At 38.1% G+C, this 26,148-nt stretch overlaps 4 protein-coding genes across 7 annotated transcripts; 1 reads left to right on the plus strand and 3 right to left on the minus strand.

The window, feature by feature from the left end:
- Positions 1–1,050: 1,050 nt before the first annotated feature.
- Positions 1,051–2,815, minus strand: LOC114515987 (adrenocorticotropic hormone receptor-like). The gene has a single exon (XM_028535317.1). The coding sequence runs from the start codon at positions 2,632–2,634 to the stop codon at positions 1,627–1,629; it is 1,008 nt and encodes a 335-aa protein (XP_028391118.1). The 5' UTR covers positions 2,635–2,815; the 3' UTR covers positions 1,051–1,626.
- Positions 2,816–6,217: 3,402 nt separating this feature from the next.
- On the plus strand, positions 6,218–25,711 carry LOC114515768. 3 transcript variants are annotated; one of them, XR_003686246.1, is made up of 5 exons: positions 6,218–6,304; positions 24,642–24,749; positions 24,855–25,036; positions 25,154–25,252; positions 25,542–25,711. XR_003686246.1 is itself a non-coding variant. In XM_028535062.1 (5 exons), exons 1-5 carry the CDS (start codon positions 10,675–10,677, stop codon positions 25,647–25,649), a joined length of 501 nt encoding a protein of 166 aa, XP_028390863.1. In that variant the 5' UTR covers positions 10,475–10,674; the 3' UTR covers positions 25,650–25,711. The 3 variants fall into 3 exon arrangements, 2 of the variants coding, with proteins under 2 accessions (XP_028390863.1, XP_028390862.1); XM_028535062.1 differs by lacking the exon at positions 6,218–6,304 and adding an exon at positions 10,475–10,678; XM_028535061.1 differs by lacking the exon at positions 6,218–6,304 and adding an exon at positions 24,124–24,485.
- Positions 7,276–11,165, minus strand: LOC114515764 (neurofilament heavy polypeptide-like). Its single transcript, XM_028535058.1, has 5 exons — positions 10,702–11,165; positions 8,257–9,952; positions 7,781–7,878; positions 7,613–7,694; positions 7,276–7,442 (listed from the first exon to the last, which is right to left on the minus strand). Exons 1-3 carry the CDS (start codon positions 10,953–10,955, stop codon positions 7,804–7,806), a joined length of 2,025 nt encoding a protein of 674 aa, XP_028390859.1. The 5' UTR covers positions 10,956–11,165; the 3' UTR covers positions 7,276–7,442; positions 7,613–7,694; positions 7,781–7,803.
- LOC114515765 (probable G-protein coupled receptor No9) lies at positions 11,308–23,287 on the minus strand. 2 transcript variants are annotated; one of them, XM_028535059.1, is made up of 2 exons: positions 21,216–23,287; positions 11,308–12,875 (listed from the first exon to the last, which is right to left on the minus strand). In XM_028535059.1, exon 2 carries the CDS (start codon positions 12,739–12,741, stop codon positions 11,683–11,685), a length of 1,059 nt encoding a protein of 352 aa, XP_028390860.1. In that variant the 5' UTR covers positions 12,742–12,875; positions 21,216–23,287; the 3' UTR covers positions 11,308–11,682. The 2 variants fall into 2 exon arrangements, with proteins under 2 accessions (XP_028390860.1, XP_028390861.1); XM_028535060.1 differs by lacking the exon at positions 21,216–23,287 and adding an exon at positions 15,400–17,151.
- Positions 25,712–26,148: the final 437 nt, after the last annotated feature.

Genomic DNA, 26,148 nt, shown 5'->3' on the forward strand with positions numbered 1-26,148 from the left:
CTGGCCTTAAACCTGTTTAGGCCCATTTGATCCGGTTTACCCATCACGCATGTCCAAAGAATGCGATGAATTCAGGCAGTAGAATTTTAGCCGTCGCCAGTTTCGAATGCGATCGCGAAAAACGAGGTAGTGATGTTTGTTCAGACAGTGAAAGTCTGCAGCAAGCCTGGTCAATCGCAATGCCGTACATTTACAGACAGTCGCGTGGAAAAGTTGCTTGCATGTTTTTCTTAAAACTAACGCCCCTACATTATGTGGCGAGCTAAATTTGATATCGCGCTGACAAGCCTTGACGCATTTATAGAGATTTGCGTCAAAGGTAATATTATTGTTATGATCCTGAACAGGATGTGGGAAATAAATGTTGACGCTAAGCAGCCTTTTAAACTGCTTAAAAAATCATTCCGGCAGAGTATTAATTACATGACCAAAGATGAAAGATCCTCTTTGCTGAAACTATTAAGTAGGTCATCATTTAAATTTTTATCCTAAAATTTCATATTCCATCATGTTAAAAAACTATTTTTAAGTCGTAAATTCCATGTTGGTATAAAAAGATCAAAGATGTAGGCTGTTCATATCTCGTGCCAAAACGAAACACGTACAAAGTGCTCGAAGAAGGGGAAATAATTATGGTCAGCATAAAGCCAACCAGATTGCTTTAGCCTTTAGCTCAAAGTTTCGCTCAAGACCCTTATGCCCGATGGATGTTTGCGCGTGAACAGGTCACATTAAGTTCTCAAGTTTCATGTCACGTCATGAATTTCAGTGAGGGTCAATGGGGGGGGGATTCATCTCGAAATCGGGCCATAGTAATCGGAGATTCTGAGATTGCTCACTGCGTGTGTCACTGCTATTGTGTTTGGCAGCAAATATTTCCCACCTCGTCTCTGTTTTTTTTCTTCTGTGCAGCCTAAGTGCTAGGACTGTTGAGTTCGAGACGCACTCAGCTCACTTCGATAATGTGCAATGAAACCAGATGAAACGTAACCCTACTATTTGGCCATAATCCACAAGTCCACACAATTGACTCAAAATTTACAACTTATATTGATTATTGATATATCAGAATTTTATATATACATGTAGATATTGAATAAAATTACAAGCATTTCACTGGAAGTTTCCGCAGGATATACTCGTTGCCAGAAAGATACCGTGACTTTTATTTACAACGTATGATACAAATATGTTTTCACTAAGGTCTAAGGAAACTTTACACGATGCCTGTCCATAAGACGATATAACACCGCTTTCTCAGTTCCGATCTGTAAACCAGAACATGCGAGTCTCATACACGCGATGAGAGGGAGATTATACGACCTTTCTCGGCTGATACAAAAGAATAACTTTCACTTCGAGCAGATCCTTGACCAAAGTATACTCGTGGCGTCTCGATGCACTGCACTAGTGGTCTGCATATCTACATTTGCAAGCGATGGTAGGTGCTCATAGATCGGAAAGGATATAGAATAATGTCCTCGAGAACAACCAGGTGTTTACTATCGTTTACGATCCGAATTATCTGATGAGAACTCGCGAGCAAGAATATATACAATCGACGGTTGTCATATATTCGACTGCGTCAAGGTCATTGAATTGGTGCGGATAAGAATTGGATTTTCTTTAAGTCGGTTGAGTCACAGTTCGCACGCATGTTTTCATTTCTACTTTCTCTGAGTTCATCCCGGTTGTAAAAGGCCCAGAAACCGACCGTCTGGCCTTCCATTTCTCGTAGTTAACCGTCAAAACTTTCCGGAACCGCCTGTCCCGCCACGAATAAACAATAGGATTGCAAGCCGAGGAACACAGAGCGAGCGTGTTCGCCCATTGAAACGCGTTTAGGATTGCGCTCTTGTCGTTTCCTTCGGCCCTGTAGATGAAAGGTAAGATCAGCAGTGGAAACCATCCAATGACGAAGATGGAAGAGATGATGCCCACAGTTTTCAGACTGTTTCTGTCGGCTTTTTGGACGCTCGGACGCCGAGTTCTTGGAGCGAGTGTGTTGGTCTTGTCTGAGTGACTGGTCTGTACACGATTGTAGAAAGAGTGTATTAATCGAGCGTGTCTTCGGGCAATACATAATATGCGACAATAGAGAGGGATAATCATGCCCGCTAGCAGAACAACCACGTATATCTGGCCGATATATCTAGCATTTCGGTTGTACAGCGTCAATGCTCCAAGCGTGGTGGCAAAAGTCCATACGACGGCCACAAAAACGCACGCTGTGTTCGTGGTTACACGTGCTGCGTATCTCAAAGGATCGGCTATGATGAAGTAACGATCCATTGTTACACCGAGAAGATTACCGATCGAGGCCAGCAGCGATATCCAAGTGAGACGACTTCGAATATCCTCGGATATCGTTGTGACGTGATCTGCTTGAGGGTTCCGAAACAGTCTGGTGATAAACATTGGCTGCGCAACGAGACAAACCAGCAGATCAGAGCAGGCCAGACTAAAGATGAAGATATTCATGGTGTTACGCAGGTTCCGACAGAGGATAAACGCGAAGCATACGGCGAGATTTCCGACCGTTCCGGTGAAGCTGAAGAGAATATTGATCGAAATCATAACGCCAAGTTCCACGTCCGAAAGAGCGACCGTCTGGTTTACATAGCGAAGAGACATCGTGTAAACGTTTGTATGTTCTGGAAAGCGGCGCCAAGCGATAATATCTAGAATGTATTCTTTGCCCAGTGTAGCTGTTTACATACTAAAATATTAAATGACAATTGCCAGGCGTTGCAAGAGATGTGAAATGACAAAGACTACGATCGCAAATGGCTCATTCGCTTTAAGTACAATCGGATTTAACCGTACATGCAAACCTCTTCCGGTTATCCACGATCAGCAGCCATCCCCCGCTGCGTTGCATTGACATGGGCAATAATTCTGTATATCTGGACTCAGCAAATAATAGCTGCAATACTGATATTGATCTGATACGTACATTAGTCTGTTCACAACATGGCCTATTATTGAACCTTATTCATTATTCAAGAGCTGTTTTGGATTATTTTCTGTTATGCATTGTGTTAAGGGGCTGGAAGACAAACAGACACAAGCAAAATGTCTTGATTTTGACACGATTTACGTCAATGGCAGTTATTGCATAGCGACTGTAATAGCTTATTCCTTAATCGTGAATGCCAGCGACATGTTCACAGACAAATTTTGTAAAAAAGTAGACAAGTTTAGCGGTTTTTCAATTTTTTTTAATTACAATTGAACACGATTATACTTAGTGTATTTTATAATGTCTTTTTATTCCGTAAAAGCCCCGGTTTCGATTATGAACCAGAACGTCTCTCGTGGGAGGAAAAAGCTTTATTAATATATATCCAATTAAACCAATAAAGTTTTTTCGTCACATTTCCAACAAATTTAACTTGCCAAACTTCTTTCAAGTTGCATTACCCCTTAAATCGAACTTCATTCCTTTTGACGATTGTCCCCATTAATCAATCAATTGGCTCATTTACTCCCCATTATCCACACATGCTACTTCCTTGGACAGGTAACTAGCGTGAAGTCAATTAAGCTGCGTTATATCATTGTAACTATGTCAGTAACACCACTAGCTACTAACTGGCTTTTTACTTAGTAAAGAATGTAAATAAAGAGGATTATTACACAAGGCGCTTTGTTTGACTATAGTGACCAGAGATGGACATGCAGATTGCAGCATGAACATTGAATTAAAAGGCTACTGACTTACGGCTCTTGGACAAATTAATAAACATTTTGTTTGGTACTGTTCCAAAAAGTGGCTCTTTTACCTTCTTTAAATAGGTCCGGATATTGCGTTGTGCATTCGAAACAACTTTAAATACTAAACTAAGAATATTAAGAGATAAACTAACAATACCACTGAACAGTAATCCCTTAAATTAGACATTAATCCAGAGTATATTTTATCACAACTATGACCTAGAAGTATTTGACAGTTTATATATAAAACACGATCGCATGGCCGAGTCTCGCGCGCACGAAAATCCTTCTTCTTTGTCTTTTGTTTTCAATTGCTCTCGCTATCGTCCATTGGCCTCGTTTTCGTGCATGTGCTGCGAAAAATTGAGTGTTGTCGAGGATGATTCGCGCAAAGCATTTCTCGGTCACGGGCTCTCGGCTTGACCAATTCTTGTTACGAAATCAGCTCGCTAACTACTTACTTGTGTGAAAGATTTAGAAATTAAACGTTCTGGAAAAGTCGTAGTATTTTGATGAAATAAGCGTGTGATGAAATACGCGGAAAATCTTGGGTTTTTATTTCAACAATCGAAACTTGATTGTGTGGGTTGGAAACGCCCTGGCTAATAAAAGAAAAATACCATAGTTTCCGAATTAATATGGTGTACATGGTAAGGATAATTTGTACATGTAACTCTATTACTGACCGCAAGTTGGGCTGCTTACTGCTAAGTAGCCGTATAGATTGCTCAAGACCTCCATGCTCATGCAAGCACACTTTTTTGAAGAGGTGACCTTGATTTTTTATGTAATAGTTGTCCTCAAACATTCTCCATGTATTTTCATTCTTCATCGATGACTGATCATCAAACAGTCCTTTCCAACGAATAATCCACGTATAGAGTCTGTTGTCATGGAGAAGTTAAACACAACTTTGGAACACCTTGAAAGCTCATTGAGCTGAGATACTTAAACGATTTTTTTCCGAATTCTTAGTCCTAATTGAGTGGATGTTTCGAGCTGGCTTAACGTACAATGAACTATTGATTGATTTACTTGGATTTCAATCACCAACTTTCATTTCGGCGCCGTCTGTATTTCGTATTAAATGGCTCATGAATCGAATCTGCTTTGTAAAAACAAGATATTCATTACAAAGATTCACGCTCAAAAACGAATGAAAAGGATACACTATCAGACATCAACCATTGCTTTTTTATTGAAATATTAACAATAATTGTCAGAATGTCAGTGAGAAGATGTATTTATTAATCGAAACCGAACGATATTTCGTTAGATATGCTTTATATGGGTGATAAAATCACCAGTTATATGGTGGTTATGTATCAACACCTGTACTCAATACGGAGGCGATTTTCAGGAAATATTAAGGGTAATACAATCCATCAAAATTCTCCAGCCGATTGGGCGGAAATGTATCTAGCCATTTTTACACTAATCCCCAAGAAATGAGCTGATTTGTGAACGGTGTTATAAATCGAAGCGTGTAGATCACATCCTTAGTGTGCTCCCGGCAGCCATTTGGAATGTGGAAGTCCAGAACGGTTTAAGGGATTGGTAAATCGCCGGCAGGCATAACGCCATTTTTAAACTTTTATTGATCTAGACTGCTTCATTGCGCTCTCATATAAGTTCTCTTAATGTACATTCTCGTGTCCCAAAGGCCTCCTGAGTTCCCTCGTGATCATTCACAGTACCTGAATCCCGTGTTATTTACATTCTTGCATGTGTTAAACAATGAAAGCGCGTCTACGCACAACAGATGCTGGAATATCTTCTCTAAACTTTGATAAGAAATCTGAGAAATTTCAAGTTTTACACGGAAAAAGCAATCGTATAGTCAGAGGAATGTTTACGTTATCTTAAAAATAGGCCACAGCTGGCTTCATCTCCACTGTTTTACCATAAATAGGAATTTTTTTCAAGTTTTATCATCTGGTTTCATCTAAACAGTCTTCAAAACAACTTGAGATTTTCGTAATGTGATCAGATAGATAACATATCTTTATGCCTCATAATCCTTTTTTTCATCGCTCCACCACGAGACTCGTATTTCAATAAGGATTTAGAAAAACAATTATTTTTAAAAACTTTTTTTTGCAAATTTTTAAAAAAATTACTTAATTAGATTTACAATAATAAATTATTACGAAAGGAGATTAGTCCAAAAGCTTTTACTAGCAAGCAATTTGATGAAACATTAAACGAAACAAATTCCGAATAACATCATTTTGAAAATTCAAGATCTGTGTAGCAAAGTCATTGTCGAACCAATGGTTGGTTATTGTCGAAATATCACCAGATTTCTGCGTCTTGTGTCAATATATCACCAGATATCTTAAATATTGCATTTGCAAGATGATGTTTTTCAAAGTTTGTTTTGTTTTACGTTAGTAACGAATGTTCTGTGTCAGTTTGTAGCCAAGTGCATGCCATGTCATATTTATATATCATCACTTTCCCACAAATCCCTTTTCTGTTTCTCTTTATTCAGTTTCCTTTCTAAAGTTGGAAAGAAAGAATAGCTTTGGTCTGACTGTGAAACGAAGAACATTATCATACTTCAAAGCGAGTTGAAGTCCCGAAGGTTGGTCGTACATTTGAAAGTTTCTTTTAAAGATCAAACCGCTAAGATTTGCTGTTTTAAATGAGTTTACTAAATAAGCCCAAGCCTAAGTGCGTGGTATCATACAAGCGTTCAGCACATTGATATCCCTAGCAGGTGCATGCAAATTCATAACTTATGTTCGGAAAAAATGCATGGTATTTTAAATTTCGAGAGGATACGCTCTCATTTAACACTGCCACCTGGCTTATTTAAATTATCATTCGCGCATTTGGCTTCTTACGTGCGTCGGCTCACGCTATTTTGCTTTTATATGCTGGCCATTGTCCAAGGTTCAGAGTTGTGAGAAACGAAATCCAAATTCTTATATTTCTCGATGTCTGGCAATGCAAAACACGCTAACACAGATCCTAAATTGTCCTTCATCGACTACTTGTAAAAAAACACGAATATTCGTTGTTGTATACCTCGTTCGGCCTTAATCTTCTCCCGTTCCAGCTGTCGTTCTTCTCTGCTCATTTTCGATGTCATTCCCAGTGCACCTGTGACCAAACGGTTTGCAACCAATTTCGTGGTCTTCGGTCTTTCCTTGTACGGTTGAAGAATTTCTGACAAAGGACGGGAACGTGTAAACAAGTGGGATGTTTTGAAATATTGCAAATACATGTGATATGCTTTTTTCGACCGATATCGATTCCTAGAATCAGTAACACATGCCCACGAAAATATTTGATCCTAATCATTGATTTAGTGTAATCTGATTTTTTTTTACGATGAATTCAGGAAAAAATCGAGTGAAATAATACTCGACAACGATAACACATGGAAGGCGAAATAAGTCTTCCTAGATATGAAAGACTCAAGCTGCAAATCTCACCTATGTTTCTTCTCGCTTTAAGTTTTGATTTATGTGTTCCTTCATAGACGGAACGTAGTTTCAACATAGGATTGGAATACTGTTCAACAGCTTGCTTCGCTGGAAGACAAAACATATTTGCATTGTGGGTTGATCAGTATCTAGTTTGATCAAAAGGAATTCAGTGTACTTATCGACAACACTTTGTTTACTCAAAGTTTTCTTTGAAACTGACCAATTCTGTGATTTGAGAAAACCGCCAAAGCATGCGTATCGTCTACCCAGTGGATTCCATAATCTTTTCTACATAAATATTAATTCATTTTAATCGGAAATTCACGGCACATGTAAGATAATAAGAGAAACACAATCTCAGGGCAATGGAAAGGTTTACTTTTTTTGGCAATTGCCCGCAGTTACATTCAGATGTTGACCTTTTAATGCACTTGGCCTAAAAATATAATACAACGTACTGGAAATAAGATAAAGCATTTATCAAATCGCGATCTTTGAACTCCGTTGGAAAGTCGTAAATTTCCACGACGTGGTCAAACACTAAAAACAAAAAACACAGTAATATTGAATGAATGCGGTTTTTCGCTGGTTTGGAGTTCATGTGTAAGAAAATATCAATTATTTACCCCCGTTGTCCAAAATAATATCATTAGGCTGGAATGTGTAAATAGTCGTATTTGGGTTTAACAAATTCGACAGCTGCTGTATCGATTTCGGCATCGAGCTGAAAATGTAAAAAACAGATTAAAAATACACGCCAGGCGTACCAGGATCCGAATAAAGCTATTGGCAGGCTTATAATTTGGCTTTTAAATTGCGTGCACAGTCTGAAGTCGGCTAATTTTAGCTTTGAATACAGTTGTTGTTCGTATGCAAAATTGAGGCTCATTACGTAGGTAGTCCAGAAATATTTGTCCAGTTTCATGTTGCGGTCTGTGACGTACGCATACACGTGCTTACGTGTGTACGTCACTGACCGCAATATGAAACTTGACACACCTATACTTTTAAGCTGTGCTTATTAGTGAAACTGTTTATCTGCGATTTTACAGATCAAACAGGGATTTATGTAAGCAATAGAACTGCTTTTCAGTTTTATCACCTCAGCTAAACGATCCTCATCCAAGCTTGCTGTTTCCCAGTTGTCTTCTTCATCTGAGCCTTCGCTTCTGTTTTGGCCATCTTCGTCCTGCATTTTCTCCAGCTTTAAAGCGTCCTCGTCAGTCACGCTCATTTTTAGTAATGTGTCTTTACTTTCACGTACAACCTTCAACGTATCTGTGACTAATGATTTCTCCTTTGGTTTTTCTTGCGAAACCTGAGCTTCTTTACTGCATTTCTTTTTCGAATGAATAGCTTCACTTTCTTTTTCAACAGTTTTTCCTTCGTCTTTGCTCTTCGACTTAGGTTTCGCTTGTTTTTTTCGCGACCTTTCCTCTTTCTTCTTAGCCTTCTCTTCTTTCTTGCACTTTCGTTTACTTTTGCTCTTTGATTCATTCTTTTCGCTTTCCGCGACTCCTTGTCCATTATTTGATTTCTCGCTTTCATTTTGCAATCCAAAACTTTTACATTCACCAGCATCTGTTTCTTCTAAACTCTCTTCATTATGTTTATCATTAATCAACTTGCTTTCCTCAGCATTTTCAACTGTTCTTTCACCATTTCCCATAGGCATTTTATCATCTCCATTATCGACGTCACTTGATGGTTCATCGGATACAGCGACGTCTTCTCCTATAGTGTTTACAACCTCGGAAAAAGATGTTTCTTTACAGGAAACCTTAGGCTTAGTATTCTCAGTTTTGACACTAGATTTCCTATCATCTATTTTCGCAAAACCTTTCCTGACAGCCACATCAGGTGTCTGAATGCCTGCAGTCGAATCAATTTCTGTTATTTCAGATGATTGATTATCATTTCTGATGCTATTTTTCAGTTCATCTGTTACTTTGTCAGAGCAATTTTTTGCGGAAGTTTTGTTTGTCACCTCAGTTGAGTAAGTTGTGGCAATAATATCACTGATATCTTTATCATGCAGCAGGTTGCCTTCAGAATTCAAGGATATGTTTTCCTTGTCCGTGCAAAGGTTTTCAGAGTTTGTCTGGCTATCAACATTGCTTAGTACTGTACTGATACAACACTGTTCAGGACTAGCCTGGTTTTCACTCTCATTTGATACCTCATTGTTTGCGATATCACAGGAAGCGAGAGCAACCTTACTAGGTTGAGTTTCAACAACCATGGCATCACAAACATCATTGCCTGGTTTTTCGCATCCATCATTTGTTAAAAAGCTATTGCTATCTTCAAAATTCCTCTCTATATTTGTCTGCATATTTTCAACCTCATTTATACTTTGAGATTCAACATACAACTTGTTTAAAGTGAATTCCAGATTATTTTCATCCTTTACTACACATTTCTCTTCATTCTTAATATTTTCCCACTTGGATTCACAGTCCAGCTGCTTATCCAAGTTTGGAGTTTCAGGTTCACGGGATTTGGAGACTTTTGGATTTGGATAAGAAGGTTTTGTTTCAGTGATGGCTTCTGCTGAGGTATTCTTTACCGGACTTTGGGCTTGTTTTGCTATCTCATCAGTGTTTTTTCTCTGTTTGCTGAAAGCTCCTGGGGTGTACAGCACTTGGGGAGGCCGACGAGAGGCAGTGGGACTACTCTTGGGGCTATCGTTTCGACCCAGTCCTCTACCTCTCCCACGGCCTCTACCTCGCCCTCGGCATTCAGGTGATTGTCCTCCACTTTCGGGCATTGATTTACTCATAAATGGTTGTGTATTGCTATGAAAAAGAATTTATACACACATATAGCGAGATAGCATTTGCAATCACAAAGGGCAAGAGACATTCTAAGGTTGTGCATGTCCACAAGCATATAATATATACCTTATTACACATCACTGCAGAGCATTAATTATCTTTGTCACTCAAAGATCTGTAGCAAAACCTTCTAGCCAATCAGCACACTTAACTGGGTTGTCTACCATTACTAAGGGAAGAGGATTGCAGTAGAATCGGACAAGTTACAATACAGGTTATCAAAGATTATACAGTTTAGCAACTCGGCCTAACAATGTCTCTAATTTTTAGGCCATTAACTGGCCAGGGTAGTTGGTGGACAAGCCAGTTCAGTATGTTGGTAGGCCAGAAAGCTAATCAAGATGTCATTGATTGGCCGGAGTAATATTAGCAAACTAATGTGATATGTGTGGTTCAAATGTGTATGTGCAGCAAAGGTTGCAAAATAAGGTCTACTGCCTGGTATATATGATATTCATGGTGCAGTTGAGTGGCCCTATACTGAGTCTTGACCATAACTCTCTCTACCTACCCTACCCTCCCAGACGTCATATAACATTGTTGGAAGAAGCATATGTTAATAATTCCTTGGATTCTTTCCTTACAAACTAATGAAACTATCAATTTCTCATGCATGGAAACACATCCTGACTAACAAAGACACAGAATGACAGAAAGCAGTACTGGTACAATATTATCCCGAAATGGGTAAGTAAACTTATTCATCTTACTATGATTTCGCTTCAAAATAAACAACAGTGCTTCGGGCAGGCTCCGTCCCAACTGAGGTACTCTTAAGCCCTTGCCATCTTTCAACAATTTTATGTGTAAGGAAACGAAATCGCGAAGGCAATGGCGGAAAAACAAGCACTCTATTGGTTGCTCTTTCTTTCGAAAAGCTTCTCAGGTCCTTTTCAACGCGCGTTACATAATCTTCTTCGTCCAAACTCCACAAGAATCCACTACAAATATCTATAGTTGACATTCAAATGTCGGTTTCATAGTCCCAAAATTCTTGTTTATAAATGTTTATTTTAAGATCTGTCGTTATGTTGGGTATGAATTACTTGAATATTTACAGATTTTATTACAAAACGCTTACAATCCAGCTGTAAATTTGGTTAAAATGATAAAAATTTCGGATCAAAACATCGTTCAAAACATTGCAACAACAATGAAGCCATTACGCGCGCCCGCGATCAACTTGCGTGCGGTCATATGATTTGTTTCCAGGGCCTCTATAATGCTCTCTAAAGGCTCGGTCAATTTTGGGCGTTGGCTCAATCAAAAATGTTGAGGTCCAGTCAGTGACAGGCACCTAATAATACAAGATTCTATTCTACAATAGATTCAGACTTTTAAGAAAGAGATTCATGGTAACCTTCATCCAAAATAGTTCAGTGATTACAAAAAAGCACACATTCAATATTACACCCATATACTATTGAATTGCCTGTTTGCATGGACTTTCGTAGACAAATTGACTACGATTGTGACATTCCGACCGTTAAGATCAGTTGTCGATAAAAACTACAATTCATGAATCATGATGATCCGTTCATGATGTCAAAATATAGCTTACAGTGCTCTTGAACTAGCTTAAGTAAAGATTAAGGATAATTCACTTGTCCAGGGTCCTAAGCGTAGATATGTTAAACTATGTACCTAAACTATTTCACCATTTAATCTAAGCGAACGCCGGGCATTCTCGATTACACAAACTTTTCAGTTTCGGACGAGTCTCTGTTACTATTGTCACCACAAACCAACTTTTCTCTGTTTTTAAATTTGATCGTTACACTACCGTTCGACCTCATTTTCTGACTTCCGCTGGAACCACTGCGGTCGGAAAGCAGCATGCTTCGTCGTTGCGTTCCGTTAGAGCTTCGGTGAGAGCCGTTGAAAATTTGTCTAAACGCCGATTTGAAACTTGGACTGAATAGCGAGTACAGTACAGGGTTCACACATGAGTTTGCATAATGCAAAACCTTCGGGAAAATGTGCAATGCTGGTCTTTTTAACACGTAAAACATACATGGCTTGCAGTAATTTACCAGCAGAGAGCCTACGACGAATGGTAGCCAACACAGGACGAATATTGTTGATAATAAAACCAATGTGCGAATTGTTTTGCTCTCTATGCCCGATTGTCTTGCTGTTCTTAAGGTTTTCCGCCTGATTTTGCGGGCAATGGCACAATAGGCTATGGTCATTATGACAATTGGTAGGCACAATCCTAGGCAGGTTATCGCCGTGATAGCCCAGGGGTTTTGAGGATCGTAGAACAGGTATAAGGAGCCGATTCCCAGACCGTAGACCCACGAGGCGATGGATGTGATTATAGCGCAGTTTTTACTCATACTGATGTGACGAAAAGGGTAGCACACGCCGTACCATCGCTCTACGCTGACCCCGGCAAGGTTCGCCATGGACGCGACGCTGCACGTAATATCCAAAACGTACCAACCATCGTGAAAACTCTTCGGCATCTCTTGAAATCCCCCCGTCACGATAAACGCGATCCAGAGAGGTATCAGAAGCAGGCCAACGGCCAGATCGCTCGCGGCTAAACTGACAAGAAAACAATTCGTTGCCGTCCGAACTTTTTGATATCGAACGAAGGCGAAGCACACGAGAAAATTGCCCACAACTGTTAAAGGAATCAACGCTCCGAGCACAATCACAAGTCCAAGGTTAAATGGTGGAGGATTCACCAAACCATATGGAGTTGAATTGGACATAAGGATACTGGTATTGGTCTTGCTCTCCATGATGCGTACTCGAACAGCTTTCTGGAATGTCGTCTATTGTTTCAGCAGGCGATCACCTTTATATAGATCTCGCGTGTCCGGCTTAACCGTGTTTATTTTCGAGTGACGGTTTCGCACGTCTACAGTCAGCAAATCTGAAATGTAAATAGCCCCCGTACTATTAGATAAACGAAGATAAAATGCGGTTTACTGGCTTATCGTGCTTTTAAGATATGCGTTGAATTGAGAAAAAAGAATTAACGTCTGGGCGGAGAAACGGCGAGTGTTAAGTAATGCAAACTGATACGACGCAATCGGTTTCTTTGAATAGGGAATTTTTTCTATTAACTGCTCTTAATCTGAAAGGAGACATCTCGACGCTTCTGATTTCGTCAGGATGACATTAACATCGCGACCACCGTCGTCAAATTGACGAAGGCTCTTTTGGAAAGCGCGAGAAGTTCACTTGTATATTTTCTAAGAAATCGATGTGTGTGCATTTAAACGTAAAGTATATAAACTCGTGCTCTGCTTAGCTGCATGAACTTGATTTGCAATTTTGCCGAATAGTAAGAATGCCAAAGAACTTATCTATACATTATTAATTATGTTTGTTAATTAAATAATAGACGTTTATAATTCATAAGCTTCGGTTGTTTCATGAAGATGAACTTGATAAAGTCGATCTCGAACTGACCATGGATTTTATTTCTCGAAGGAAATTTTTTTACATGTTGTTCGTCATTGTTTCCCTGGAGACATCGCGTAAGGGCGAACCCAGTTTCGAACCCAGAACCTGTTTACACCCAGTTTCGCTAGCAAACCGCGCGTGGACGCTAAACAACTTGTTGACGCAAAGATTAAGACGATTATCAAATCGAGCAAATTTGAATATTTGGGGACGATTAAAATGGAGATTATCGTCCAATCTCCGAAGCCACAGATTTAAATAGATTTCGAAAGTTTTAAGGCCGTCCAATGAACCTGTATTCAATCGTTTCATTTTTTTTTTGGCAAAATATTTAAGCAGTTCCTATGAAATACGCAAATGCACGCGGCTTAAGCCTATATAGCGGACCACAATTTTAAAAAAAGTCCGGCGGTATATACGCCGGCTTCACACGGCCGAATTTTTTTTGGCGAATATCTTGTGTTAAGCCTGTGTGAATAAGACGTTCGTAGGAAATCTCTTACGTAGACTGTAGACAAAAGATGAGAGAATGTTAATTTCCGTTTTACGCCAACGAAAATGGGCTGGTTTTACCGCTTTAGGGATTGTAAAGTCTTCCTTCATATGCTCGGTCATATGCTCGGCTTGGTCTCAAGATTTAAGGTTTTCTTCACAGTTTGGAAGTTGGGAAGAACAGAGAAGCCGGTAAAGAACGTTAAAACTTAAGAATGTGTCTGAACCTTCAAAAGGCGAACATCTCTCTATCGAAATTATGGATTTCTATTATGAAAACTGAGCTAGAAATGCATGCACTGGATTGTGTTTCTATTTTTATTACACAAAAACAACGTCATACTATAACACCTCCTAGATTTCCCATTTCGCAAATAACTTTGGCTATGTCAAGCAATTTGAAAAGGATCGATAGTCAAATCCATTTACCGGTACAAAATACAAAATGAAATAAATCTTCTCTCGAATGAGCTATATATATCCCTTTTAATATCTAAGATACACTCAGTACACTTGACCATATTACAGTTTTTTTGTAATAACGAACTGTTTGCGTAAAGCATGCATGTTATTTGGCTGCAGATAAAGATCGCCATGACGACCGGTTTGACGCAAAGAACGATGTCGTTTTTTTTATCACGCAATCCACCTGATATTCACGTTAGTCATTGAGGCCAATAAGGAATCGGTCGTGCCTGCCTACTAGATACAGCTTGTGTTGCACGTTGACATACGCTGCTCTCGGTATTTTCCATGTCTTTTTTTATCAGACTTCACAGGTAAGATTAAACCGCTTCTATTACAATCACTCTGCATGGATGTACAAAGCAACTACAAAGTATCAAGCAGGCCGCTTCAGCATATTACAGCTTTAAAAAAGCGCATCATTTGCATACATTGTTCCGTATTAAAGCTGTATCAATCGTTATTGATCGAAATATTTAATGGTTTCATTATTTTACTGAAAAAAAACAAATTACGTATACTCTAGACCTCCCTCACGGATCCAATGCTTTTTAACACTAACACTTTTCACATTACAAGAGGCGTAACTTACACTAAAGCCTAAAAGGAAAAAATTCAATTTACCTATGTCACGCAGTAACTTAATAATTGTTGCGATTCGACTTATACTTTGTTTTTGCGGTTTACGATTGAAGTCGTTTTTTTCTAAATGATACTAATATTTCTCATCTGAATTTCATGGAATAAAACTCGGTATATTGAAATTGCTGCATGCATATATGCGGATCGTCTAATGAATAATGTAAATCAGAAAGCCAATGAATCACAATATATTATGTTGATTCAAATGATTACAATGCACAGGGAAAGATATTGGAACTGAGCCACACAAAGAATCCTCGTGAAATTTGAAAAAAAAGTAACAAGCCAATGCGATACCCTATAAGGCCTATATGTATAGCAATCCGATTCTAAAGATTTTCATCCATAGAAATGCCGTAAATTCTATATTAAAATAGTAGCCGTCTCACCTTAATCGCGGATTAATAGTTTCTAAAATCTCTATCCAAATATTTACGCCACAGCAATATATGCTCATATAAACTTCCTTCGTTCGGGAGCAGTCGTTCATTTGCTAACCTGCATATATTTACGACGAGAGGAAGACTACCACTGGCGTATTTATAGCAAAATCACCGCCAATTGCAAGGCTCAGTGTTTATTTACTGACGACACGCTTGTTGAACTCTGCGTCGTCTAACCCATGTTTGGATGCATGAAGATTCGAAATGCCATGAACGTTATTATATTGGAACCGTTATCAGTGAGTAATGACAGAAAAGCACCTGTGGCTGTACTTCCAAGATACAATCTATTAAAGATTACCAACTGAGTTGAGCTCTTACAATAATACTGCTAACAAATACATGCCCTTATACGCGGCTTATAGACCTCTTGGAACTGAGTGCATAGCCACGTCCATTGTCGTACATCACTTCTTAGCTATTTCAAACGTCAATCTCACTGACAGCCATGACTTCAATGGCTTGCACTTTCAAAATGAATTCGGTCATTATCACCCGTGCTGACGTTCAATATTTGTAATCTTGCATTATTAAATAGCTTCGGAAAACTACATTAAGACAAGTGCTTGGCATATTGTAACTGGTAACTCTTCAGCCGCTGGAATTAATTGAACTAGTGTAACCGCCCTCCCCCCCCTAGGAATATGAAATGTGCGTCAGAAAATCTAGTTTCATGACATTCACCAAGTGCTTTTACGAACAGCCTAACGTTATGAAAACATTGCCTTGAATATTTTGTCACAAATGGACCGTAATGCCAGCGATAATTAATCAAAAATATGACAGACGGAGCTGCATCTCGGTAAAATGCTACAGGTACCGTCATGCATTACGCTAAAGTAAAGTTGCATACACTGGAAGTATATTTCGTTAATCTCGGGGACTTAACAATCGGCTTTATAAATTCATCGTTACAGCCCCGGTATACTGATATATCGATGTCAATCTGCTTGAAGAATCCTTTATAGTTTAGTTTATGCTGAAAGTTAAAGCTAGTTTACGTTCAAAGTTTATATAAGAGTCTAGAGACACATTTTGAAGACTTCCAGAGAAGTCTTACAACGAATTATAGCTCCATGCTTGACTGAATTACTTCCCCCAAACATATCAAGACATAAAATTTGCTTGTACTGTGTTCTACTCTTCATTGTTATTATTAGCTAGCCTTTATTATCAGTTTGATAACTGCCCCTTCAGGCAATGTGTGAAAGAAAACACATCGCATCAACTGACAATTGTTGATAAATTTTAAACCCCTATGCGACAAGTACTTGTTAATTGTTACCTATACTAAATACTAATCGACTTTATATGAACAACATATGCCCTATGACTCGTTAATGGTTCCGGAACGCCTGCATTCATGCATGGACGTGCGTTGAGAAACCAATTTGATGAGCCAGGCTGGCCACGATTTGGGACGAAAAATGTTTTTAATTTCCTGTCATGGCTTATAACATCCTTCCGCTACCCCTTTTTAATCAATCCAACCGTCCAACATTAATATATATATAAATTTTGCTAATGATGTTTGAAGAAGACGCTCGACGCTGGAATCGCCCTTTAAAATATGTGATTGTATATAAAGATGCAGTTAACTTGACTGTCTGCGGCTAAGCGTATGCGGTGGTTATAAGTCGCTTGTCTTACTCGTCTAGAATATTTTACAAGTATATATACTACTCACTCGATACGAGGGGGAAGATGCGTAAAAAGACCCTCGCACGTTAACGACATTGTTACGCTTAAAAAATACATCATAAAATTGCGAATTGTTCGTTTGCACAATGTATATATATATATATATATTTATATATATATATATATATATATAATATATTATATATATATAAGAAAGATACTGAATTTATGATACATAAAATGCAAAACTTGTACAGCTGAGAGATATACTTGCTGGATATAATTGGCATCGTTTGAAATTCACAATTATATATTCACTTGCCTTCAAAGATGCCACTGTTAACTTCAAAGATTTTTCAATGCCTCTTTCTATTTTTTATATCACCACGGATGGATATACTCCGTGGCCGGCATGCCCTGAGTTCTGAATGATGAACAACATATGTTTAAACGTTTTACTGATTCGAACCACAAACATGACAAATACCAAGTGACACCCACTAATAATTAATGAACGTAATAACGGATTAATACCGATCAATTTGCAGCTAACAATCAAACATCCAAAAGGAATCAGAAAGTAATATACCTTACAGACTGCTTTTCCTTGCGTAAACATCTGGTAGATGTCGAAGGAATTCAACTTTAATCTAACGAGGACGGCCAATCTTTCAAGTTACTCGTGACACTTAAGCATGCTAGGCAGATGATATGCATGCAAATTTTCTGAGGACAAGCTGATACCCTTGGTAATAGGCCGAAATTTGGAGAGAAAAAAAAGCATTTTGCACTTTTGCGTACAAACATATCGCGACGCGGCATGTTGGCACAAACAACACCGAAATCTTCGATTTTTGGAAACAGCGGCCAAAAAGCGATGAGAGACGTTAATTCTGTTAATTTAAAAGGTCATTTTTCAGTTTTTTGCTCGCGTACAAAGAATAAGCTCCCTTGTCTTGCGATCTACGAGATATCACGTTAGCGGTAATTTAATTGCTTTGCGTGAACTTCTGCATGATTTTTAAGGGCCGCGTTTTTCATACGCATGTACACGCACATAAAAGTCTCATCCTTATATATGTCATATTGGAAAAAGCTAGATGAATAAATCGAAAGAACTTGGTTTTCCGCATAGTTTAGTATGCATTTGTTGGCCCGTGTGTTAAATAATAAAAATTTGGAAGCGTTTAAAGTTTATCGCGCGTAAAAAAACGCGTAAATGGAAAGCAACCTTAACTTGTATTTACTTGTATTTACTTGTATTTTCTCCACCAAATGGACGAAGGTTTACTTAAACCACCACATTGTATCACGCCGAGTTTTGTATCACGTAGCCACTTCGCTACCACGGAAACCTCAAGTACATTCTGGAGTTTAAATCGGATCGAAATCTCAGAATCTAAACATGCAGACAATTCTGGTCTTTTTTGCGACAGAATCAATTGCGATTCGCGAAGCTGCGAAGCAAAGTGTCTCGTCGGTATTTTCGCTTTTTTCGTTGAGCCATTTTAGCTGACGATCGATTATGAGCTGAAGCAACGTATTTTGAAGAGGAAACTAAAGATTAAGTTAATTAGATTGTTATAGCAATAGTAGAATTGTGATGTGAAATGTTTTGCCAAGTTCAAAACCCAAGATATATACCTCGTTTTAATGGTGGAAAGCATAAGCAAGCAAATATTCAAGCAAGATGTTCAAGACAATATAAGAGTACTTCACTCTGTGTTGAGAAGGTTATTTGGTTATCGACTGTTAATGGAAACATCACGCCTTCTGATTGAACAAACAAATATTATCTCAATGGCATTTTCGTAGAAAAACAAAAGATTCACAAAAAGCCGAATGCCGGAGTTGTTCGAGAAGTTTGAAGATCGTTATCGCAAAGTGTGGCGTTATTCTATTTATGCACATTCCAACTCGAAAGAGATGACGGTATTGTGCGAGGTATCGTGCACCAAATTAATATGACCTGACCTAGCTTTCCTGATCATACCCTTTTGTTGAGCGAAAAAGAACAACTGCCTCACCCTGTGTTGGAAAGTGGGAGGTTAGACATACAACAGATTTGAACAGAAAACGTCCAGAAATGTGGACGGCGTTTTGTGAAAGGCGATGTCAAACCATAATGTGTATGGCCAATCAAGAGATCTCATATGATTGCTTTTCCCTAATGTACCTCAGTGACGAGTCTTTGACGACATTTCAATTTAGTGCAACAGCACATAAACACGGCATGTCCTTCGTTTAAAGATAATAAACGATTTCGTTGAATTGTTTCCTGCTATAAGAGATATTAATTAGCGTGGAACACTGAACCCAAAGTAAATTCTAAACATATTCTTAGCCAATCGTTGAAAGATTCCGGATATTACGAGATTCCGGATTGGGAAGGTGAGAGTTACTTACTTAGGAAACTTTGCTTATAGGATTAACGCAAGAATCCGCTAATCTTTTTTCCACTTCAAGCGTGAATGAATTGACCGTTGGACTTTCCTGAAAATCGTTCCATTCAAACCACAATTTCCCTTTGGTCGAATAAAAACAAAAATGATTGAAAATGATTTCAAATCTATATTTCTTGTTTAGTCCTTGCTTACAGCGAATATGTCATTTCGATACGCTTTAGAATCGGTCACACTTTGATTTAATATCGATCGATTAAGATCCGATTTCAGTGGTTTTTAGAACTGTGCTTTTTGCGAGTATAAAACTCTAGCTATACTCCACAGCTGTTCCGTTTCCTATATAGCTTCTTAGGACAGTGAAATCCTCTTACTTTTTTAAAAACTAACCTCGTTGTAAGTTAACTAATTACTGCTACACATGTACTATTAATCCATGCTCGCCAGTACACCTTGAAACACTGGATGTATGTTTGAAAAGGAGCACGCAACAGGCCTATAGCTAGTCAGGAGCACTATAACTAAGAGTCTAAGACATCGTCACCAGGGTACAGCTTCCTTTGATTGTCTTGACAATTTAATAGCGCGGTTATTTATTGAAGTCCAAACTAAGTCTGTTCGCGCGAAAAATCTGCTCAATGGCAATCGGTTCAACACAGGCTTGTTTTTAGGTAACGTTTAGCCTGGAAGCTTTGTCAAATATCTAAATATCGTAGAATATCTTCGTGAACTGCCTGAAATGTTCAAGAACTAGACATCCCGCCGTTTTGACCTGAGCCGTAACGAAGGTTAGCGTAGATATCAACAGAACAATCTTTTGTGTATTATTTAATTCTCCTATAGCAGTTCTCGATCATGGCGGTGGAAAGTTGAAGATTTTATTGTATACTTTAAGCACTCCAGTCTCGAGGGAGCAATTCTCATTAATATAATGTTTCTTCTCGTCACCAAACCATGCATCTACTGAGGTTTTTTTATTCAAAATAAGCCGATATCTTTGCAGACATCGAGATTGACCGGCTAACTACATGCTTTCTTCAAGAGCATATCTACCTATCTAGTTCTCATTAAATTAATCTCGTCAATCCCGCGGTTCGCATTATAGAAATCAGCATGATATTTATTCAGTGCTAGATTACTTTGTTTAATAAGTTGCATAATGTTGCGCTCAATATACACCGTGAGAATGCATCTGTTGATAAACAGATTATGTTCAGTGTCCCTATTATTCTTCTCGTTGGAATTACGACACTGATCATAATCAATTGCACTCTCTTTTCTCCGTCGTAGTCGTTTGACGCGTGCGTTTGGGAAAAATCTTACCTTAAATAATCGATATTCAGGTCAAGTTATTTCTCTGGGCACTGTTAAACCGTTTTACATCACTCATGCTGCAAAATGCTCTTTTAATACAACACAAATCAAGCTTTCAGGCGACACAGCGCGCGCGGAAAGCTATGATTAAATCGCATACGAACGTAAATATCTTTTTAATTAGGACACGATTAAATCAATGTTATCTGTAAAACTGTAGGAAATATGATAAACTTGGAATTAAAGTGTGTACGAAGTTTGAAAAGTGCAATTTGACCTGCCGCAAATCGTTAACGTCAGCCAAGTCGCAAAATATTCCTCCTACGTTATGAAGAACTTCAAGTCAGAACCCGGCAGATGCAGGGATGTATGTTATTCCGTTTTAAAACACTATAAAGCACTTACTTCGTGTAAATTCAATCGATCTCCGGGATTCTTTCAATCAAACTGATCTATGTCTAGACACCGAGAAATCCCGACGATGTTTCCTCTAAAATACGGCGTAACAGATTTAATCATCAACGGCCCGAGTAAGCAATATTTGTAGCTCAGATAAATTGATTTGAGCTCTGATTAATGCAGCATACGGATGTTGGTTCACGATAATTCTAGCTCAAACAAACTGAATCTGCTTTCTGACGTACGTTTTTGGCTTATTTATAAAAACGTGGGAACGTGGGTGGCCGCCTAGTTACTGAATTCCAAGTATCGTAGGATTCAGATAAACGGATCAAACATTCTGTTGCTATACGATTTCATATTCCTGTCGGTATTTCGTGATGATTGAAAGGCTGAAAGCAACGACGGGTATATATGGCCACCACCTCGGTTATTTTGTTTGTTATAAGTTTATTTTGGCGTCATCTTTTTTTTTTCGAGTCACACAACGTCATATTAGATTCTAGAAGTTTTCTCGATTCAATTTTCCGACCTGCCGGCAAACGACGGAGTTGCGCAGTTGATCGACTGCCTGCCGGCAAATCTGTTGAAGTATATGAGGATTATTTGAAAGTGATTTGAAAGATTGTAACGTCTTAATCGATTTGACAACGACTTTAGAAAAAAATGGAAATATCATCCAAAGTTCATTTTTGGTTTTGTCGGTTCAGATGTCCTCAGAGCAAAGGCCTGTCAATGACGTTTAACAAAGTATTTTTTATATGCTAGTTGTTTCCATTTATCGGCCAAACAGATTATAGATGTTTACAAGAGAATCATTGCACAACGTTTCTTAGCAATAAGTAGCATTCCATATGCGTTGTGGCAGAACGCATCAAATGCAAATTAGTTTAATTTGCAAATACCGTACATATGGGTCGTTAAACTTCAATTTGAAAAAATATATACAAAAATGAAACAAATTTATACCGGAGAGCCGAGAGGAGCGTGGCAGTGTCTTCAAAATAGTGTCTTCTCTTCATAACAACTGCCTAAAATAGACAAACACACTTCTTGACGTTTCAATTCAAGGGCCTTCGTCAGGAAAGGCATGATTATGATCATACTAACTCTCATACTGATAATAGCCCTTAGGTTGAAACCTCGAGAAGAGAAGTGTCTACTTTAGGCAGTTGTTTCGACGCATTTGATGCAAAATAGCTTGTACAAAATATAAGAGTACTTCGTCGATTTATTTTAATTTGCTCGAACATACATGCAATTATTGTTTTCTATTTCTATTTTTTTATTTTTTGCTTGCACCAGGATTAACAATGCTGTGGTCAAATTTACGGAAGGTCAAAGGTCGTTTAATCTGATTTGCCTATTACACGCGACAGTACCGGGCTGTCAACTATAAGTTGCCGCGCGCCATGCAGTTGTTGAATCGAATGAACCTTAGTCCTTAGTAGTTAGTATAAAACGCAAACCTTTAGTAGTGATATTTTTCTCTTGCTTTCCACGGTAACTGCGAAGCAGGAGTATATCGGAAGTTTGTTTAAGGCGTAGGAGTGATTCGAAACAAGATTTGCGCTTGCACGCGATCGCATTTCATGTAAATAAAAGGGAGCAATGGTATTGACAATATTCATCCAATATTTGGCCTCCTCGTCTGGTATAATGTTATACTTTTAGCTGTGATCATATAATTGTTGTTGAGTTTCTGAAATTGATATCTTGAGAGAGTGCGTGGGGAAGGAATTTCTTATCATAGCTTAACGACGAAATTTGATAAATTTATTTTTACTGCTATGAAAAAAAACCCCGGCGGAAAGTTGCACGTTTCTTTGAAAAGAAATTCAGTATAAAAAACAATGATTTAGACTAAGTGAAGCAACAGTGATAGGCAATCATTCAACTTTGTCCTGCTCATATGAAACAGCGCCTTGCTGAGTTGTTATTCAAAGATGTTGTCAAGTCATGTACCAACTTAATTGCCTTGATTAGAATCTTGAACTGTCTGAGGTTAAGCTGTCTGAGGTGTTTAAAATTGAGGAAGCTAAGAAGGTTTACTATTGGAAAGAATAAGGCATAATTATTGCTTCAACACAGGCATTATAATACGGAATTTTTACAAGGACACACATTGTCTTTAGGTTCAATAATCACTTAGTCTTAGAAATTACAAAGTGAAATTACAACGCAAGAGACGGTCCGTCAGTCTCTAGCCTTTTTTAATATATAATATATTCAATAATGTCAACCAAAAGACGGTTTCAGATTGTGTCCCCTTTCTTCCGCTGAAGCGTCGATCTCGTCATCACCAACGCTGTTTTTGAAAAAGACACCATTAAACCATTTTTGAAAACGCGTCTCGGCCTCTAGATCATATAATTTTAAACCCCCAACTATCCAAGCGTTTTTATATACTTTAAAATAGAGACAATAATTATTTTAAATAGTCAAATTTTTAGTTACACACTTTTCCATTTACAAGGACACATTCGCCTTTTACAAGGACACAAAGTGTGTCAAAAACACGCGTATTATAATGCCTGCTTCAACATCATGCAGATTAAATTGCAAACTGACATTAATTAAATTAACAATGAAGTAGCCTACTTGAGGAGAATAAAACACATCGATGATTAAAGAACGAACATTTGTAGAGGGACTTTTACTTTGTGGTTGAAATATATGGGATATGAGTTCACTTGCTGCACCGCAAGTCTGTGGAGGTCAAATTTAATTCTTTGGCGCTGGTACAGGTCAAGTAAAAGTGTTGCTAGTTATAGTTATACTATCAACAAGCTCTGCTATTATCAGTAAAATCGAAAAAATATCTTGATATTTTCTTTAAAAATAAACAAACATTGCTCTGGATCTCATTTACTGAGTTTTATCTATATATAGAAGTTAACTTTTAATTAATTAAGCTTGTCTGACATAACTTCGAAGACGAAAACGGAAAACTCGAAAAGTTTTGTCAAAGAAGATGAGATCTTCTCCAGAGTAACTCGCTGAGTCGCTGTGCTACCAAGCTGTCGCTGCTATTTGCATTTGTGCAATTTGTTTGGGTATTTACCTAATCACTACATGTCAGTTTAAACAATAGGAACGTTGCCTTGATACTCATAACCTTCAGCAGTTGTTCATATCAGGATAATAAGCCGAGACAGAATCACACTGTTCAAAATACATCAAACACTGAGTTTCATATTCGATATTGCTGCAAGATGATTGCGAAGTTCGTCTTTTATATCGTGCTAGTTGTAATCATTCAAGTAAAAGCGAAAGGTATATTAATTTTCGATGGTGTTGCTCTTCGTGAATTTTTTTCAATCAAAAGTATCCTATATACAATCCCACATTTTTCCTGTAACAGGAATCGAATTTAATGATTCAATCAAACAGCACGAATTTTTATGGGGTTTTTTTACTTTATGTACATAGCCGAAGACGAAGTACCAACCTCCATTAAGGAACTTCAACATTTTTTTGGTGATGGAACATCTATACATGTAACAAATGCTTTTTACGAAGACCTTGACAGTGAACAAGGTATACACAAGTCTCTTTTCAGCTTAATTAAAAAGCATAATAACTATGGCCGCCATGCTGCCCATGCATGTATTCTCCCGTTAATTTCTATAATCGACGTTCAAGGTTTAGAAGCTCAAGCAAAAACGGCGTTGCGAAAGCATTCCGCCGTAAACGATTGGATTGGTGGTGATGAACATACCTCAACTTTCGTTCATAATATGAGACTTATCTCCGAAACGAAGATTGAAAAGGAGGAAGATTTGAAGGTTTTAAAGACGAAATTGTACACACCAGAAGATTTTCAGGTATATTTCCGGTTCTGAATAACAGTTTCAGCATATATATCATTTTTAAACATTCGCTACAAATTCCATTGTTATGCAATTAGCTAAGTTTTGATATAACTCTGTGCATCTTTTTAGACCGAGTTATTAATGGATGGTCTTTTAAATAACCGAGACGATTCAGAAGAGGCAACAGCAGCTTTTGACAAAAGCTTCATCACTTTGGACAATAGCATGGTAAACTCAGTTTAAAAATAGTGATTTTCATAGATTGCGAACTACTCATAACTAAATACGAAGGGGTACTTTAGTTTTAAATCACCCTTTCCGAGGTTTTTTGTTCTAAAAAATGAACTTAATTCATGGTTTAATCCAAAATTTATTCACCGGTTGCACGGTGCAACCGGTGAACTTGCACGTACAATAATATTATGTATACTGAAGTACAGCCGCCTATCACAAAACTTCGGCGTTTTTACCGAAAACTATTGTTCGACAGCCCATATTGTTTTGCTTTTTCTTGTAGGTACAGCTTTATTATACAGATGACGGGGGACAAATGAGCGGCGTCGTTGTGGCCGCGAAACGTAAACACAGCCCGCATGCTGTGTATTTAATCTTTGTCATGGATTAAGGTGATTAGCGAAATGTGTAACTTGATCCATCTATTTTATTGTATTGCCAAGTATTGTGTGGCATGGGTACATTGAAATAAAACCAATCTCTTTTTTGGTTTATTGAAACGGTTTTATGTCTCTGTTTTGCGCGTTAAAACCTCTATGATTAATTCCGAAGTAAATCCGAACATGGGCCCATGGGTCTATAAACCTGTATAATTTCAGTGGAAAACCGCTATACGCCGCCGGCCAGTCCTACTGTACGTTCAGTGCGATTATATGCATGGTAAATTGAAAGAAAAGTGTGATATATTATTAAAAGCGCACGATAAAGTTCTATAAATCAGATGTATTCTTTAGAATACAATAAAGTAGCAATTCTCCACCTCTGGGCATTCCAAAAAGTAGCAAAAATGTAACAAAAATAACAGGTGTAGCAAGCGTGGGAAAAAACCAATTAGAACTTTTCGCACGAGAAAAAGAACGTTTTTCGTGGGAAAAGAACTTTACTTTTAG

Source organism: Dendronephthya gigantea, unplaced genomic scaffold (genome assembly GCF_004324835.1).
Source record: "Dendronephthya gigantea isolate DGI-Jeju-01 unplaced genomic scaffold, DenGig_1.0 000005F, whole genome shotgun sequence".
Classification (NCBI taxonomy): domain Eukaryota; kingdom Metazoa; phylum Cnidaria; class Anthozoa; order Malacalcyonacea; family Nephtheidae; genus Dendronephthya; species Dendronephthya gigantea.

Excerpts from the sequence above, each read along its gene's own strand:
- LOC114515987 (XM_028535317.1), bottom strand. The coding sequence starts at position 2,634 with ATGTCTCTTCGCTATGTAAACCAGACGGTCGCTCTTTCGGACGTGGAA.
- LOC114515764 (XM_028535058.1), bottom strand. The coding sequence starts at position 10,955 with ATGTCAACTATAGATATTTGTAGTGGATTCTTGTGGAGTTTGGACGAA. Across the intron at positions 9,953-10,701 it reads TATTTTGAAGCGAAATCATA|CAATACACAACCATTTATGA; the intron begins GTAAGATGAATA and ends TCTTTTTCATAG. Across the intron at positions 7,879-8,256 it reads ATGAGGATCGTTTAGCTGAG|CTCGATGCCGAAATCGATAC; the intron begins GTGATAAAACTG and ends TTACATTTTCAG.
- LOC114515765 (XM_028535059.1), bottom strand. The coding sequence starts at position 12,741 with ATGGAGAGCAAGACCAATACCAGTATCCTTATGTCCAATTCAACTCCA.
- LOC114515768 (XM_028535061.1), top strand. The coding sequence starts at position 24,425 with ATGATTGCGAAGTTCGTCTTTTATATCGTGCTAGTTGTAATCATTCAA. Across the intron at positions 24,750-24,854 it reads AGACCTTGACAGTGAACAAG|GTTTAGAAGCTCAAGCAAAA; the intron begins GTATACACAAGT and ends TCGACGTTCAAG. Across the intron at positions 25,037-25,153 it reads ACACACCAGAAGATTTTCAG|ACCGAGTTATTAATGGATGG; the intron begins GTATATTTCCGG and ends GCATCTTTTTAG.